We start from the raw sequence: 18677 nt of genomic DNA, 5'->3' as shown, positions 1-18677 counted from the left end.
ATAAAGGAGGGAACATCTAAAGGTAAGACAAAAAGAGAGATGCATTCTTAGCATTTGGCATTCTCCAAAAGCATGACAAACCTGTACCTCAACAAGTGAGCAGTTCAGACTAAGTGGATAGGAGTTAACACATTTGCTCTCATTTTAACGGGATTAGGAGAAGTCTGTTGAAATGTTGAGTCAATCCATGCTTAAATCTTCCTGAGCAGCAAAAAGAGCACAGGGAGAGCTCACAGTTTTACCTCCTTCCCAAATATGCTAAGCTTTATTATTTCCTATGTTTCACCCTATGGTCATTGAGATGTGGAGGAACTTAAGGCTGATTTAAATTACCCTCAAATACTGCTATTGTATTGTGTGACCTATAATAATAATACTTGCCTAACCCCTTTATTTCCTTGTAGTGGGGACATAAATCCTCTCCACAAAACTTCAATTAAGCTTTTTATAGAAACATCTGTATGTTTGCAAACTGGAGTCTCCCTGTAGAATAGTTGTCTCTATAAATTACACTTTTGAGCTCAGTCACACTTCTGGATTTTATTTTTTTAAAAAGTCACATTTATGGGCTTCATAAAATGCTCTCATGCATGCATAATAAAATTAATAACATATGGATTAGCAATGAAAAATAGTTGAGATGAATTTTGACAGAGTTGGAAACATCTGAAATCGGGGATTTTGCAGCTGTCTTTGTCAAATGTAATTCTGACCTATTAACTGTGCATCACTCTTCTCCTTAATTTAGCTCACTGGTGTTAAAAGTCAGCTGTTCCAGGCTGTCTGCATTCCTTGAGAATTGGTAGTGCACAGTGGTTTAGCACAGTCTGTCCGTGTGCTGCACTGTGCAGCCTGTGGATCAGTGTGCCTTGGCTTTTTCCCAAGTTCCACTCATGCACAGCAGAGAGTTTAAAACTGCCTGCCGGAAAAATAAAATTAATGTTTCCTAAATGAGTCCAAAAAATTAGGATATGGCCCCAACAGGTCCATTCTGAACTATTCATATATTATCTAATAAAACAGTAGATAGTATAGCGGAAAGTAGATAAAATAGTGCAAAGTGTCAAACTTTGATATGACAAACATTTTTATGGAGTGACATTTTTATTGGAAAACATTTTTATTGGAGTATCAGGTTTGGTTTTAACCTCTTTTGTGGTCTATATGTGTTTTCAGCATTCAGGATTGCTAATGAAAGCAGTGATGCTGGATTTGGTGTCAAATGCCTGAACACCATCTAACTTCTACTTCAGCAAAATGTGAGGATTGAAACAAAATAAAGCCTTTGTCTTAAACTTTAAGGCTAAATATTTATGTCATTATTATTGTAAAATTTTGATATATTATATTTTTTTGGTTTATTTATCTGATCAGTTACACAGTTTGGTTTGTGAAGGAGGGGGATTAATTTCCACAAATATTAGATTATTAAGCACCACAATATAAACATGAAGTATTTATCATTATCTTCCATGACTGTATTAGTAGTGTGGATGGAAAAAAGAACCTCATCAGAAACAACCTGCCACTTCCTCTGCCAAATTACCTTTTGCAATTAATTATGGTAATTTCCTGAAATATTTCCTGAGAATTTGTGGGCAATGACTGTAGTGAATAAATTTGTTTAGTGAATCATTACTTGCTGATTTTTTGTGTATTCTGGCCAGACTATTTCCACTCTATTAATGGATTCAAGATATTTAACAGGAAATTATTTTCAACCAGATGAGCTGCCTGGTCTGCATTCTTATAATCTCTGACGATTCAAATTCTTCTTGAGATCAGTGATTCAGAAAGCCATATGGGATTTTTTTAATGTTGGGTACAATATTTGAACATTAAAAAAGTGAGGTTTCTTAGATTTTTATTTCCCTTAAGTAATATAAAGCTAGATAAAGACAGACAATGTCATTTTTTGCCTTTCTGTTCCTTCATTTTGCAAAACTAAGAATTGTAAGTGGTCAAAGTGGAAATTTAAACATCCTAATATGATGATATAGACAAGCTATGGAGGAAATGAGTTCGTATACCAATGTGTGTTTGTACACTTTTGACATTCTGGTAAGTACCAATCTGGTGTACTATTCAATATTCATCTGTTTTGATCTCTGAATGCCTGCTAAAATCAAGAGAATGACTAATGTTGACTGTTGTAATCAGCTTGGACAAATACTCTGTAGTTAGAGAGGAAAAGGTGACTGTTGTAAGTCAGTGCATTTACATGTACTTCTTCAGTAACTGAAGGTCTTTTTGACTGTACTAAACCAAACAAAACCAAAAAAAACTCCCATGAAAAACAGAACTCTAAAGTCAGATCAGCTTTGATTTCATTTCACCAGGAAGTTGGTCTGGAGTAAGTAAATGTATTGATGGAGGAGAAATGACAGCCATGGGCACAATTCTCTTTTCCTGGATCTGCATATTTTTCATTTCAGAGCAGACCCTTATGAAAATGATTGTCACTTCAAATGAGCTGTTGGCTCAAGATGTAATCCTGATTTTATTTTTGGGTACATGTGCCCAAAGCACTTAGCTTACCTCTTTTGATGTCCTACATTCTACATTCTCTTGTCCAATAGGGTACAAGGATGGGAGAGACCAGATGAGTGAATCTCTCCAGGGGACAGCGAAATTTGCAGCCAGGGAGAGTGAGGGGGTGAGGCTCCCTCAAAGAATTGTTCCTGTAGTACATTTCTATGGTGTATTGCCTGTTTCAAAACACAGAGGGATCAAAATAAGGTGAGCTATGCAAAACTACACAGCCTTTCCATGCTGCAGTTATTGTACCTGGGGGTAAACTTTTAGCCAGCTTATTTGTCTGGTTGCTAATATGTTTATGGTTTACTAATATAATTAATACTGTGAAGAGAATTTATTAAGCAACAGGGGGTCAACAACAATTTGCATGTAGTTTGCTGCCTTTGCTAAGGAGTTAAATAGATAAAAAGGATGGAGTAAAACTTTTCATAGGTGTAAGATATACATATATAGATATATATAGATATGGTTTGCAGGCTTATTCTGCTACTGACTACTAAAATGAATGCAATTACAATAATTAAAATCAATGTGTAATATTTCCCTGAATAGTGAACCTCAGGTATCTGGTTTAATTAGTCTTGGGTATCAGAAAATTCTTTTTTAGAAAAGTACATATTAGCAGCATAGCTTGCAGATACTTGCCCATTTTTTTCCTTGTAAAGTTCAAAAAAATGGCAGGCACTGTGAGGAGGCAATTTCCCATTGAAGACATTGAGTGCCATCTGTAAGGCAGCAATGGTGGCTGCATGCTGTGACCAGAGGAAATCTTTAATTAAAGGTCTGTTGAAAATGATTGCATGAACCTATTATTTAACAACACTTCCCACACATTATCTGTCCACTCAACATTAACCTCATTAGGGCCTCATTAGTACTTGCCCTCTGCACTGTTGAGCAAATATTGTCCCTCTATGGCTATATAAACTGAAGTCCTGCATGTATCAAGTATACATATATGTAAATATTTAAGAAGTCTTAGTCACTTGCAGCTCTTACATAATTAATAGGAGCTGTTAAAACTTCTTTTAAAAAGAACTAGTGGTTTTGCCTGTTAAGTATACAGCATTTGAGATCAGATCAGTAAGCTCTTTAGCTGATATGTACCCAATAGGTTTTTATATAAATGCAGTTTAGAAACAGGAGCTTTTTAGTGAGAGCAATCCAAAATTTTCCTCCTTCAATGACAGCATTTGTACATTCTAAACAAAAATAAAAGATCACAATTGAGTAACTGCCTTCATAAGGTCTGATAAAATAACTGTAACTTATTTTTTTTTTCCCCATATGCACTTGAAAAAGATGCAGGAAGAAGGAGACTTTGTTTTAAATTAACTTTGTGATCCAGGTTTAATAAAACATGAGGCATGATTTTTCCAGTTCCCTACTCAATCAAAACATTATTACAATGAAAAAAGCCATGACATTCAGTAGAAAGTGGAATGCTTCAGGTTTCAAAGTAGCATCTGTTCATTAAAATTTTTTTTAAATCTGAGGACATTTAAGGTTAACCAAATAAAAAAAAATGCTTGTAGCTGTATTTCATGAAGGAAATAAAATTTCACGGCTTTCAATGCATTTAATAACTGCAGAAAGGAAACACAAGAGAAACAGAAAGCACTCACCGTGGAATACATAACCATTTTTTGATGGTATGAAGGCTTTTTAGCATCTAAGATATGCTTTAGAATAGTTTTTAAAAGAATACCTGAAAGAAAATGGGGAAGCAGTGACAATGAAAGAGATGCTTGTGTTAACATCTGTATCGACTGCTGCCATTTCAGCAATCCGTCACTAAGTGCACCAGATTCATTCAATTGACTCAACTGGTAATTTGTGCAGAGTGCCTTGATTAATAGTGGCAGTATCTTTCAAATGAACAGTGGGCCTGTTTTACTTCTGTGTAAAATGTTTGGGGGATCCCCAATAGCCTCAACAGCTTCAAGCAGTGCATTCGCAGTTACTTTTTGCCAGCAGAACAGTGCAAGAAGAGCACAGTAATGAATGCTACCCTGCTGTCTGTGTAGCTTGAATGATTTCCTGCTTTCCAGAGAAAAAAGAAAGAGCATATCCTCTTGACTCTGGGGCTTTATAAATTGTCTGATTTTCTGCATTTTGTTAATGTTAACTGCTGAAAAATTGTAAGACAAACTACTTGATTTAAATCAATGGCTGCACTAGTATGTTAATATAAGGTTGGCATGTCGACAAGTTAAAAGTAGAACAGTACCAACTAGGAAATTAGACAGAATTAGTCTTTAGCTTCTGGCACATTTTTAATAGCAATTGTTAGTAAAGCAAGGAAAGAGGTTTGAACTTTGTGCCAAGTTTTGCAAGTTGGAGTTTTGAAAAATGCAACAAGTTAATTCAAGTTATTTGTTCATTTGTCTTCCTAGCTCACAGATCCTGCCTGCACACTGCCCATATAAAACAAAAAGGAGGCTCAAAATATGACAGTGGATGAATGGAGGAGAATGAGTGATAAAAAAGGTATAAAATACTTTCAAATTTTAGTCACTGTTTTCTGAGCAGAGTAAAGTTTAAAAGCAGTTAGTAATCTCATTTTGGGACTCTCAGTAGTGGAATATGAAGATGTTAGGTAACAGAGTCACCATTCTTACAAATAATACTTTTTTTTTAAGTAAGTTACACATGGCTTATGCTAAGTTTAAGCTTGATTCAATTCAACAAGAATCTGTATGTTATATTGAATTTCTTATACAGTGTAATCTAAATGATACCTCCGTTACAATATTAGATTAGGATATTCATGATTCATATGGTCACCATCTCCCTCCCCATTAAGCAAAATATTTCAGTGCTGCCCACCAATATCCCCATAATGGTATCTTTCACCATTCTACCATAGAACCAGCAGCAATGTTTGTCATATACCCTTTCTTCTTTCCCATCCTACTTTTGGTTTTAAATGGTGTAAGAATTCAGCTTACCTCCCTGCAAACGGGATTTTTGTATTTGTTTGTGGAACCCAAATTCTGCCTGCAATAACAATTCTGACAGCTTTATCAGCTTGGTCCTGACACCATGAGTAGCCCAAACAGGTAAAGTGTAATTGTTGATATCCTACAGTGAAGAAAGAAAACATAGTGATTTTCTTACTGATTCCTACTGCTAACTGTTATTTATTCTGGCACAAAATACTTCTCAGAACAAATTCCGAATGTTTCGCTCCAGTAACATTTTCTCATTGTAATAAAATGATGACTGTATTTTGCATTTAGACAGCTGTAGCATTCCTATTTATAACATCATGGTGCTTGAAAGAAATTTGAAGGGCAGTTTTCCACAAGAAGAGGAATATTTATTAATAATACTAAAATTATGCAAAAAGCAACTGGCATTTTTATGTTGTCAGGTGAAAAAAATCACTATATGACTTTTTCAGTCATGTGCTGGGTTGTATTTTTACTGAAACAAATCCTATATAAACACCAGGATTTTAAGGGCTGGTAGCTCTCAGATGTAAGAGGAATACAGAGATCAATGTATAGCTGTAGTATGGATGTACCAAAGTAAGGGGTAGGTATATAAGGATGAGATATAAATGAAATTTGTACGTATTATGGTCTATTGGATACTGTCACAGTGCTCAAGTTAAAGTGGAATGGATTAGTCTTTCCTTGGGGATGCAGTCCAAGGTGTATTAGTGATCACAACTGTGAGAAGGGAGGACATCCACAAAACTCCTCGTTTGCAGTACCCTGAATTGCTGTTTAAACAAGGTTGGTAATTTTCCTTTAGAGCAATGTAACCTTTGGACTGATCTCACCTAAAGGACTGTCCTTGTAACAAGCTAGCTCAAAGGAAAATGTCATCTACTTTAAGGGTTTGTTTAAACAAGAAAACAATAGAATGTGCTAGGTTAAACCAGCTCAGATCCCAATGTTATCCATTGCTCTTTTAATAAGTGTGATTTATGTCTTGAGGGAAGAATTGGATGGTGGCATGCTATTAAAGACAGTCTGTAGGCAAGTAAACACCTCAGTGTCCAAGTTACCTGAAAGTCAGCTAACACTTAGCTGAAAGTAACAAATACAGAGACATGTGTGCTACTGTAGTTTCATGGATTGTATTTAAAAACTGTATAAGCACTCTCTCTTTATATGCTTGAAAAATGAGAGAGGTTTTTATGGCAAATGCCTTTAATTGATACCCTGAGAGTCCTCAGTCAGTAGTATCAAAGACCAAGACTCATCAAATAGAACACTAGAATGAGAAGCACTTTTTTTTTTTATTCCAGTATTTAGCTAGATTCTTGATGGGAGCTGTAGGTTTTCCAAATTAGTCTGGTGACACAGATTCTCGGTATGATTTAACTATTGAAATAGAAAGTTATGGTCCTGCATTTGGCAAACATGGAAGGGTGACCTCACTGAAATTACAGTGAGATGTCCCAACATGTTAACATTTCATTTAACTTAAGGCCCTGGCTAACATTCTATTCAAGTCTGCTTTGAGCAAAGTTGGACTTTTGCAAAAACTGCAGGAATGAAGGTAAACTCATTCGTATCACACCCTGTAAAATATTACATGCTGCTTCTGAAATCCACCTTAAAACTCCCTCACTAATATCCCAGTACTGATGACCAATTTATCGTTAATATTTGATTATAAATAGCTATGCATGAAAGTGTACCAAAAGCTGCCTTCAAAAATAACTTTTTAACACAAGACTCTGCAATTTTGTGTCAACAGAAGTAAGTCTAGACTTTGAAGAGGGATTTCTTGCTAGATTAAGGGCAGTCAGGGTGTTTTCAAACCATGACCTTTCCAGATTGCGGAATCCAGATACCCATGCCAGTCTGGCACCACAATAACCCTTTTGTTATAAAATCCAAACTCTTTTGTGATACCTTTTCTTAGAACAAGCTCCCAGACTTGCACAAATAGCAATTTGTGTCATTCCAACATCTGCTTAATTCCTGAAAATACTCCGTCCACTACTGGCCGTGTACAAATAATGGCTTCTGTTGCTTTTACAATTTGCATAAAATCTTTGTGGAAGGATGCTTATGTTTCTTTGCCAGCAACATATTTTTATCCCTGTATATCTCCTAGTGGGGCCTGGGGGAGTTACAAGAGAATTTTATCCAAAGGTAAGCTTTTGCCTAATTGTCCATATGCAGTCACTGGCTGGATCTTGAATATGAAAGTCCACTAGTTTGTGTTCCCTGCAGTAGTGGATGACCCACAGCAGCCTCACACATAAGTTTGACCTTAAGTGAGGGTTTCTGGGAAAGAAGCTGCAAATAGTTGATGTTTAAAAAAAATTGAAGCACAGATCTATGATCTTTTTATGACTTACAATAAAAAAAAATAAACCAAATACAAATACCAGGTTGAAGGAAGCATAGGAATTTCTATTGGACTCAAAGATCGTAAGGGTCTTTTCCAACCTAAATGATTCTATGATTCTATTTACCTCATATTGTAAAGTGTCGGAGAGCTTCCAAATCCTTTCACTCGTCAACTTCTTTACTGGATATCCTGTATGAGTGGCTAAAAACTTCAGAAATTGCTGGAATACAAAAAAATCCAAACTTGTAGTACTGAAGGCATTTTTACATGATTTCTACACACTGTCATAGTAGTACATGGAAATTTTTAGAAAGAAGACAGTCTTTGCACTTTAACAATGAACCATTGCCTAGATGTAAGAGAATTTGGCCTACTCATTTAGACAAGGTTGGTGATTTTAGTTCAGATTTGAAGTATAGTGATTGTTTATGCTTGGTGGAAATGTTTAGAAGGAACACAGATATATGAAGAAGTCTGGTAGAAATCCAAGAAGTGCTTAAAGGAAGTGTGATAAACAGAATTATTCTGATATTGGTACTCAGGAGGAGGAGACGTATGATGTAAATTTGATAAAATGTGAATTGTGATTTACTTGCATATAATACCCAGATGCAGAGCCACAAATGGATGATTGAGGTCAGTGGTGAGAGATAATAGAAAAACAGGTGAGGTTCATGGTGTCATTTTGAATACACATGTGAAGTAGAAGGTTGCAGCAGAATAAACATGTGGTTATATAGTCATGCAAAGGTTTTGATGATGGAGAAAGAAAGGAAAGGTTATACCATATGAAGACAGGCACAAAACATAAGAGAACACCTAAATTAAGATTTTGGGTGGAAAACATGAATAAATACTTGAGAAAAACACTGAGACTGTTATAGAAATTCCGAAGAATTGAGTTGAGAAAATGAATCTGAACCCACAGATTTATATAGGCAGAGATGTCAGAGGAGTTGCTTTACATGGGAGTAAACAGAGAGAGGTGTTGGAATAATTTCAGAGGCATTGACACTGATTTTATCTGAGTTTTTGTTTTGTCTAGTCCCCTAGAAATGAAGTTTTTGCAAGTAGGTCAATAATTTATCTTTTCTGTGACCTGCCATTTTCAATTGTCAGGAATAGCCCAGTCCAGCTGGATGTTGTAATTGTTTTATGGGTATGTTTTCTACACCCACTCTGAAGATTAGAGATCTGAAGGGAGCATATTAACTGCTGTTTTAAAACCTGTGTGTTAGATAATGTTGATGAAGTGGTACACTTCAACTGGATTTCCAGAACTCAGAATACTTTACCTTGTAGTGCTTGAATTGCCTTTGGAAATCCCTTGTTGCAAAGGTTTCTCTCAGAAGCTCCTTGTATTTTGGGCAGTGTGAGAAAGGTAGGTATAGCAACTGGTAAGAAAATTGCAAAATCCTAGTTAAGCAAGGTGCATCTTGTTCTGCAATTCAATATATCCTTGCAGGTTTGCTGTTTTGATTCACTGCACTAGTTGGGACAAGCTGAAAAATAATTTGGGAATGTAGTTTCAAGGATATTCATCTTCAGGACTCTAGGAGTCATACTGATGACTACACACAAAATAATCTTTAAATGTTCAGAGGAGTAATAGCTGCAGTAGTTCAAAGTTAAAGGATTCATTTACACAAGATGAAATTTGTCCTTTGACAGAATACTAAGACAAGCCCTCATGAACTCCTTTGTTCTTAGCTTCTCCAGGGATGATTTCATTCATTGTGTTCAGTCTTTCTTTAAACACACCATCACATTTTTACAACAAATTACAAAGCAGCAGCGGGACTGCAATAGGATTCTTTGTGCATACTCAGCTGTATTGAGTCTATTTAACAGAGCTTCATTTAGTTCAGCTAAATTGTAGAAACTTGTGAACTTTCTGTAACTCGGTTTTGTCTTTCATTAATCTAAGCTATATGAAGGTTACATATGGCTGGAATAACTTAAAAACTTACTATTTCATTTATATGTATTTATATATGTTAGCTAAATTGAGTTTATTTTCATTTTCTGTGTTAAATTTTAAACAAAAATTCAAATTTGACACTGATATTATTAGTGCTTTTCCCTAATGTGCTTTTTTGTCTTTCCAGTAATGTAGCTCCATCTATATAGTCCCAATATTAAAAGAACTTTGAAAAGAACTTGAGAGATTTGAAGGGATAATTAGCTTGGAATGCTTCACAGCAGTTCCTCAATCTTTTTAGAAATACAATCTATGCATTCCACAAGATAGGAAGATATTTGTCAATTATAGCCATAGGTTCATGAGCAGGCATCATTTCACCAATAAATGATGGGCACTTGTTTTGTATTGTAGGATACATGCAGTCTCAGGTTTAGCCTGTATATGTAGTAAGGATGAATAAAGTTAAAACACAAATATTTGAAAAAAGTACAAAAATTCTGCATGTGCTCATGATTTTATTATTTGTTTGAATAAACTTACTTGCTCCCCTAGATGTGAATGAGGTGCAGCACCTGCTTGCTGAGTTTGCCTTTTGTGTTGATACTGGCAGGTAATCTTGTCTCTCTGCTGGGATATCCCCACCTGTGACAGTGCCAAGCAGCTCCTGTGCTGTGCCTGGCTGTGTGTGTGATGAGGAAGACATGTCTCCATACCTTCCATCTCCATGCTCTCATCACCCTGAGATGAGAACCATTGCTCCATGACCTCTCTGACGTGAGTCCCTTATCATCACAGACTGTGTTAATTAGACTTGTAAAGCCCACACAATTTATCTTGCATCACAAGTGCAAACCTGCTCTCACAAACTGGGACTCATGCTGCGCACTCCTGATCTTAACTTTTTATGATAGATTTTCCACACACAGGAGGTTCCAGCTCCAGCCAGCTGCACATCTTTGCCCTCTAGGACAAGTACATGCAAGCTACAGAGCTGCTATCCACAGGATTCCTTACAACTCCTAAGTGAGGAGCTGAGGAAGGGAGATGAATAAATATATTGCCCCATGAACTTGTGCTTAAAGCTCTGAGTCCTCCTTCCTTTCCCCTTTTACTTTTCTCACCAATTGTTGGAGTACATGCGTTGACCTGCAAAGTGCATGAAAAACAATCCTGTAACTCAATTCTCACCATAATGTAAGTCCCAGAATGATTCTTTTGTCTTTTCCATTGGCTGTGGACTAAGTAATACTGAAGCACCAGTGAGATTAAGTATGTTTTCTCTTGTCACATAAAGAAAGTCATGTTTGCATTAAATTTAGAATTAATCTACTTTTACAGTGATTTACTTGCTTTATAAATGAACTCTTTTCTCTATGCCAGTACTCCCATTTTTATTTCTTTTTTGTTAAGATCATGTCTCTGATATGCAAGTCCATTCCTGTGGAAATACTTGCCAACACTTCTACTAAGCTTATTAAGCCTTTCTGCAAAATGCTTGTAACAATGTTCTTTTCTTGCCTTAACCATGCACTTTTTGCTGCACCTTCATCTCATGTCCTATGTACTTTACTAATACTCAAGGGAAAGCAGATGCCCCTAGTTTATACTCACATTATCCTGTGACAGTGGCATTGTATGAACTGGAATTGGCTGCCAAAGGATTTTGGGATTCCAAATCTCATCCTGTGTTGGTGGGTAGAGTCCAGCAAGACTTGCCTGAGCACTCATAAGTGTGTGATCACAGTCAGTGCTTTGAACATAAATCTGAAGGAGGAAAACAAAAAAGAAAAAGAAACATTTTGGATGGTAATTTCTTTCATTAGATTACTTTATTGTCTTCTTGGTAGGAAAAAAAGAGGTACTGGGGAAGTTGTCATTAAAGTGGAGTGGCATGAAGAAGGACTATGAGAAAGAAGGAGGAAGGAGAAAGACTTCAGCTGGAATAAAATTTCACTGTACAACTGAGCTGCAGCAGGGTAACATCTTAGAAATCCTGGTAGACAGCATGAGATTGACTCTATTTGACCCTCTAGGTTTTGGGACATCGTATGTGCACTGAAAAGCTGGAACCTAAATGAAAACTGAGTTGTATCTGCATTCCATATGGAAGTGTAGCATTGGAGGTATTTGACATAGATGCTCTGCCATACAGCAGCGAGGGAGCTGAACCTGATGTGCTGCCTAAAGAGCCTTTCATGTGGTTTTCAGTTAGCCATCAGGATAAAAGCTGAACTACAGTTTCAGGGATATTTTGGAATGACATTGACTTCAATTGATATTAAATTTTCTCCAACTGCACCAGGTTTAGACTCTTATGCATCCAGGAAGTCCCATTACCAACCATGAAAAACATCTTCCTGCCCAGATCCAGTACTTGCCTCACACTGCTTGTATACAACGCTCAGGAAATGAGAGTATCTCCTCCGCATGTACTGGCCAAGCTCATACTGTTGTTGTATGCCAAGCTGTAGAAGTAACACAAGAGCATGAGAGGCTAAAGAAATGTGCTATGCATCCATTCCTACAACCAAAAAATAATGCAATAATATTTCATATTATTTTAATAAAGACTTTTTTTCTGTTTCAAATTGAATTAGGAAGGAAGACATGAGAAAAAAGTAGTGAAGTTGCTACATGTATGGTGTTGGATAACACTAGCTATGACTCCTGGTGGATGCAATTGCAGTTTTGTATTTTGCTCTGTGGAAAGCTATGTGTATGTTTATCTGAGCTAGTGAGACTTAAAGCAGGCATAGAGATGTTCCAGCACCATCTGTCTACTTTCTACTCTATTGCTGTCTCAGAGCTGATTAACTGGGAGTGCAGACAGAGCAGCCACCTGTCCATGGAGACACATCCAGGATATGAATCCCATAGAGTATCACCAGAGATTCCTTATGGGGGCTAGAATTTTAGCCTGGGCAAGATCTAGTTTTTCAGAACAGAAGTTTTGAAGTAAAAGTCCTCCAAGCCTTTGGGCCTTTTTCTGCAATAGTTAATTATTATCAACAGTCTGAAGCATTTGATTTTTGATTCTTGCCTGATTATGTTCCCAACTTTCAGTCACTGAATCTTGTTACACTTTTGAATAACATTCAGCATCACAGATCTTATTCACAGTTAAACAATAACCCATAAAATGGAATCAAGTCACTTTATCTCTGTGTTAAATTAAACTGATGACAATTCTCTATCCTCAAAGCAAAATTTTTCCAGTCCCAACATTTTAGTAGCTCTTAGCTGAACATCTTTCAACCTACCTACATAATTTTGTGAACACGTGACACATGAATCACCAAATCACAAAATCAGTTAGGTTGAAAATTACGTCTGAGATCACTGAGTCCAACCTATTACCTAATGCTACCAGGTCAACTAGACCATGGAATCAGGTACCATCCACTCTTTCCTTAAACACCCCTGGGGGGTTGACTCCGCCACAATCACACACAGTGTCCCTGTAATAGTCTATATTGCCATCTTTTTACATCTACCTGGTGTTTCCTGGCCTAAATTTAAATATTTTCCACTTAGCTCATGTAATCATTACTGTACATTGGGATCTCAAGTACAGTACTCATTGCTTCCTAAAGCAATTTTCTAAGTTGTGGGATCAAAGGATAATTCAGGCTGAAAGGGGCCTCAGGAAGTCTCTAGTCCAACCTCCTGCTCAAAGCCAAGTCAGCTAGGAGTTACTCAGGACCTGCTGTGTGTGCTTGTGATCACCTCTTTGTCTTGCTGGAATTGTGCAAACAGTTTCCTAGGCTATATGTGTGGTTTAGGCTTCTGCCCCAACTTGCCTAATATGCATGTTGATGTTGTTAAGTCCTGACTCCTGGGTCTTGAAGTCTTCTATGCCTTGGAGCAAGCTGGCATGGATTGCATGAACTTGCATAGCGTTTATATGGAATGATTGAGTCACAGCTGAGTTGGGAAGCTGCTCTGTTACTCCTGTTTCTTCAAGGGAGTTGACATGAGCAGAAACAGGCCTGATTTGCTTTGGAGAGCAGTTCTGCCTCTTAAGAACAGTGGGGAAGAAGAACCCCTCAGGCAATTTGTTCTATTCTGATTTTAGTGGAGACCTGGCAAGTTCTTTTAGGACAGAGACCCATTGGACATAAGGTGTGTGTTCCTAACAGAGAGACGCACCTCACAGTCTGCCTCCACATGCACTGTAGCCATTGTCTGGGGCAACAAGACTTCTGGCACTTCTCAACTACTTCAGGGAGACTGCCTGGTTCTGAGTGCTGGGCAAATAACTGGGAGCTTTTCCAATCCAAATCTTGGGGGAAAAGGAATGAAGGACAAGCACACAGACACAGTGGGTCCTGCCAGTGGGAGGGCAAAAAAACACCCAGTGTCCAAATATTGCCTTACAGTCTGATAGTACAGTTCACCTGTGGCTCCATTTGTAAGAGGTGGCAGCTACTAGAAGTTACAGTCAAGGCAGGCACAACATCTGTCAGATACAGAATCTGTGCTGCTTCTGGTTCAGCTGCTGGTACATTTGTGGCACATTTGTGGCACATTTGTGGAAACAGCTGATTCCACAAATGCCTTCACTAAAATAGTTGAGGTTTAAATCAAGTTTCTTGGGCATAGCTTAAGAAAACTTTCTGCTTGTACTGATCTTAACAGTTTATAATTAAGGAAACACTCTGGTTCAGCAGAGATTGAGGGAGGGTTGTGTCTGTAAGCACTTCTATCTCCTGCTACTGATGTTTAAATTTTCCTTTATGGTCTCAGGTGAACTGAGGTGGTCACCAATGCCTGGCTTCTCCCAGAAGATCCTAGTCTGCAACCAAAAAGCTCAACATATGCTGACACTGGATCAGAACAGGCTGACTCAATTTCATTCAAAATTAGTGAGTGATGTTGCTGTGATTTCCTAATAAGTTCCTTGGCTGTCCTTAAGTGGCAACTTATTAAGGGCTTTCTCCAAGTGAAAGCAAAGTTCCAACCCCCACATATCAACACAACATCTTTCAATATTTCAGTTCTTTGCCCAGGTAAATAAACTCACCTTGGTAAGTTGGCCATATCCCTGTTGTCTTGCAATTTCTTTATGCTTATCAGTTGGGAAAAACTCCTGTGGGGTATGATCCCCATGGCGAAATACCTGATAAAATAGATGAAATTGGTTTTTTGTTACTGGTATTTTTTGTGGTGATTATTACTAATTAGTGTAGTCACAAGGAATATGCCATGACAGTGAGTACTGTATCTGACAGATGTTAAGTATATAAATGGTTCTTGCCTTAAATTTAGATAGCTACATTTCCTGTTTAATTTATTTAGACAAACATAACTGGTTCTTTTTTGGCATTTGAGAATAAATTAGCTTAAATAAATTTTTGCAAGTTATAAAAGCTACAGGATACCCTATTATATTTTAAATAAGTTTCATGTATTTTAGAAGGTATAGACCATAATATTAAATAAACAGAAAAAACTAGAAGCATGTAAGCAATTTTGCAGAGATATTTAAACATTAGTATTTTGGTATGACTAAATTTGGATTCAAAAGGGAAAAACCAAGGCTATTACTCAAAGTAACAGTTCTATGGCTGACTCCTGTGAAGTTCTGTTACTTGGCAGAAATTAGCCTTAAAAAGTCCTGTGTTGGTTTTTTCATCACAAGAGGTGATAGAAGTGTTATCTAATATGTAAATGCATGCTAAACTGTTGCTCTGAAAACATTGAACCTGTTTTGAAATTTCACTTCAGATAAAAGATGTATTTATAAGTTACATTGGATTTTTTCATTCATACGATGAATTCTCTGCTTCACATGTTTTGCAGAATAATTCCTGCAGATATTTGCCATATGATTCTAAAATTTTAATATTTGAAAAAAAATTCTTAATCCAAGCAGGGAGAAATTAAATTGAAAACTGCAAGAAAAAATATAATATTCATGATTTGTATGTGTGTGATGTTCAGAATAAGATTCAGGCTTCCTGCAAACAAATGATAAATCATAACCATTGCAAATAGTGTTAGCTTCAAAGCACTGGTTTCTGTGCTGCTTGCTGAATGTCATTGAAGCCTTGGGTTTCACATACTGAAATTTACTTTCTATGCTAGTCCATTGAAACCACTGGAAAAGTGAGACTCTTCCATGGCAAAGAAGGTTTTTGCACAGTTGGTATTTAGTAATGAAATCCTCTTTAACATTTTAAAACAGAATCCTGTGTTATTTTTATTTTAGTGCTAGAAAATAAGCATCCTATATCTATAAGTTAATTTAGGAATGCACAAACGAGACAAAATTATAAAATCTTATTTGAAATTGAACTTTTTTTGGACAATGCAATAATGAATTTTGAATATGGAGGAAACATTTAAATATTTGAAAAATTTTCCCCTCCTCTCTACCCTAGAGTACAAGAAGAGTAGTGAGTGACAGGTTTTGAAGAAATTTCATTTGCCCATACTTACTAGGGACACAAACTTCAGTTTTCTTTTAGCTGTTGTTTGATGAAGAAAGATGCATAAAAGACAGAACAGGAAACACAGACTCCAAATTCCACAGACCAGCTGCCTTGCTCTCATCTTGAGGGTAGCTTTCAGCTATTTTGCACACCAAGGTCCTGGCTGGACACGGTGACACAGTAGATATATGGCTAAGAGGGGTGGAGTCAGTCGTGCTTAGTGACTGTAAAGAGCTAGAGGTTGCCTTCTGTTATTTAACTAGGATTTAGTATGGGTCAGTCAGTCTTCCCAAATATGAAAATGCTGTGGGTATCTTACTGTATGCAAAAGGGCAATTAAACCATCTGCATTACTAGTGCTCCCAGTCTTCTCTGAACATTTTGTGCTAGAAGGAGCAGTGCTAACAAATGTCCTTTTATAAAGTACCTCTGGATTTTTCTGAGATTTGGCTGTGATTCGTAGGAAGAATAAGCAACAAAGGCTTTGTTGCAAAGGAACAGGAATAAGCCTAAATTCATTGCAAAAAATATAAAGGTACATGAATGAACTTTTAATCTCTTTAGTACATTGACTCTGTCTCTAGTGGCAAAGCATGTGACACTGTTTTCTAGAGCTATCCCCCTGAATTTCATACAGTTAGTTAAATTTAAAATTTCCAAATTTCTCTTGCTGCAAATACTCTTATTGTTATAGTGTGCATATATCAAGATTTGTTTCTGTCATTTCCCCAGTATACTTTAAATAAGAAAAAAAAAATCTGGCTCAGAGACACTGTTCTGAGAGATGGGATTGATCTTGCAAGTTCCTGTTTTATGTTCAGTCCATTCATGTGTTAATGAAAGTCCTGTTAATATGTTAAAATTGAGAGTGATTTCTTAGTCATCAAAAGCTCTCTGTAAGAATTTAAAAGAAATTACTGAAAACAAATTATCATGTTGCTACCCAAAAAGGTTGTATAATCCCAAATTAGTTTAAGACACAAAACAAAACTTTTCTTGTGATTATTAGATATAGACTTCTCTAGGGGAATCAGTTCTCCTTTCTGAGGAAACAATGTTGTATCTTTCACATCTGTCAGAGCTAAAGAGATCCCTCTGTGAAACATCCAGATGTCACGCTTTCATTTCTGCTTTTATCTCTGACAATTTAAAGATATTTATAAATAGAAAAATGTGGTGGGGAGTTACATTTATTGAGAAACAAAATGCCCTTTTTTTTTAATTTGTAGGCGCCTGGGGGAAGATGTGGGTCTACAGGTTGAAGCTGTTCATGCCCTGTATATGTCATACCTGAAAAATTTCTCTGAAGAGTCTGTGTTTTGCTGTTTCTAGAAAACGTGGCATCAGACACTACTCCTAAAATACACTGCTCTGCTAGACAAGATTTTTAAATAGACCAACTCATAAAAAATAGGCAAGTTCTCAGATTTGCAAGGCTCCGGTCAGGTTCTTCATATACTCTATTCATGTCTAGGAGGGACTGCAGGTCTACAACAGAAGCAGAAAGATTTAACTTTCATCTCTTCAAGTATCCATTGTCTCACACTTTATGTGAGACTTCTGTAACTAGGAAGGTAAAATTACTCTTACTTTGAGGATAACAAAATATTAGTGTAAATATTAGTGTAAAATATTAACAAAATGTGGAAAAGATACTAGTGTTAAAGCTGATGCTTGCTTTGATCTGATCTTGATGCTTCTAATTCTGTGAGAAGAGACATGTAAAGGGCTGGAGTTGTTTTTAAGTACACCATGTTGATTAATTCTGTTCCTGTTGAAGGTCACAGAGGGAGAATGAAACAGCGTGCTGTGCCATGGTGAGAGGTGTGTAAACTCTAGCTGTTCCAAAGTCAAGGTAACTGCTTCTGTAATATGCTTGCAGCCTGTTTTAAAGCAGCAGCTGAAGGTGGAAGAGGAGAAGATAATGATAAAGGTAATAACTGTACCTCACTCACCTCCTTGGGAGTACAAAGGACAATATATAAGGTGTAGATCAAATGCCTTTATCTTACCAATAAACCTGATGAAATATTTATGGGATCATGATAAACATAATATTACTAAGCAAGTAAAAGTACAGCTTTGTGTTGTGTTCTGTACTGTGGTATCTGAAGCTGCTGGATCTTTGACATTGTTGAGGGAATGCAAATGTTCATTAACAATACTCCAGTGCTTTAAAATTGTTTCACGGTTTAAGTGCTAGTATTGTATTTGAAAACTTATTAATCCAAAGAACAAAATTTGACCCTCTACCCCCAAATTACAATATAAAGAATCCTTTCCATGCTGTGATGCTCACCCCCTCCCTCCACTTTTTAAGTGTAGGGTTAAATCTGCTTACTATGTAAACACAGGGTAGGATTGGCCTTGCAGCTTGAGATGCTACTTCTTCATTGACAATGGAGAAGTGTCAGAATTGGTTGAAGATACAGTAATAAGAATGTAGAGGAAGACTCCAGTGT

The 18677-nt window shown here is 36.8% G+C and overlaps 1 protein-coding gene across 1 annotated transcript; it reads right to left on the bottom strand.

Annotated features, from left to right (window-relative positions):
• Window positions 1-2551: 2551 nt before the first annotated feature.
• LOC132087475 (prostatic acid phosphatase-like) lies at window positions 2552-16336 on the bottom strand. The gene is made up of 10 exons (XM_059493782.1): window positions 16223-16336; window positions 14805-14900; window positions 12160-12246; window positions 11393-11545; window positions 9153-9251; window positions 7982-8077; window positions 5490-5622; window positions 4164-4246; window positions 3184-3290; window positions 2552-2708 (listed from the first exon to the last, which is right to left on the bottom strand). Exons 1-10 carry the CDS (start codon window positions 16334-16336, stop codon window positions 2552-2554), a joined length of 1125 nt encoding a protein of 374 aa, XP_059349765.1.
• Window positions 16337-18677: the final 2341 nt, after the last annotated feature.

Source organism: Ammospiza nelsoni, chromosome 1 (genome assembly GCF_027579445.1).
Source record: "Ammospiza nelsoni isolate bAmmNel1 chromosome 1, bAmmNel1.pri, whole genome shotgun sequence".
Lineage (NCBI taxonomy): Eukaryota > Metazoa > Chordata > Aves > Passeriformes > Passerellidae > Ammospiza > Ammospiza nelsoni.
The sequence above is the reverse complement of the archived record's forward strand: the minus strand, read 5'-3'. Positions and strand labels throughout refer to the sequence as shown.

Coding starts and splice junctions, on each gene's coding strand:
- LOC132087475 (XM_059493782.1), bottom strand. CDS start 16,336: ATGAGAGCAAGGCAGCTGGTCTGTGGAATTTGGAGTCTGTGTTTCCTG. Junction 4,247..5,489: donor AAAATCCCGTTTGCAGGGAG/GTAAGCTGAATT, acceptor ATTTTCTTTCAG/GTATTCTTTTAAAAACTATT. Junction 3,291..4,163: donor AAATGGTTATGTATTCCACG/GTGAGTGCTTTC, acceptor CTCTGGTCACAG/CATGCAGCCACCATTGCTGC.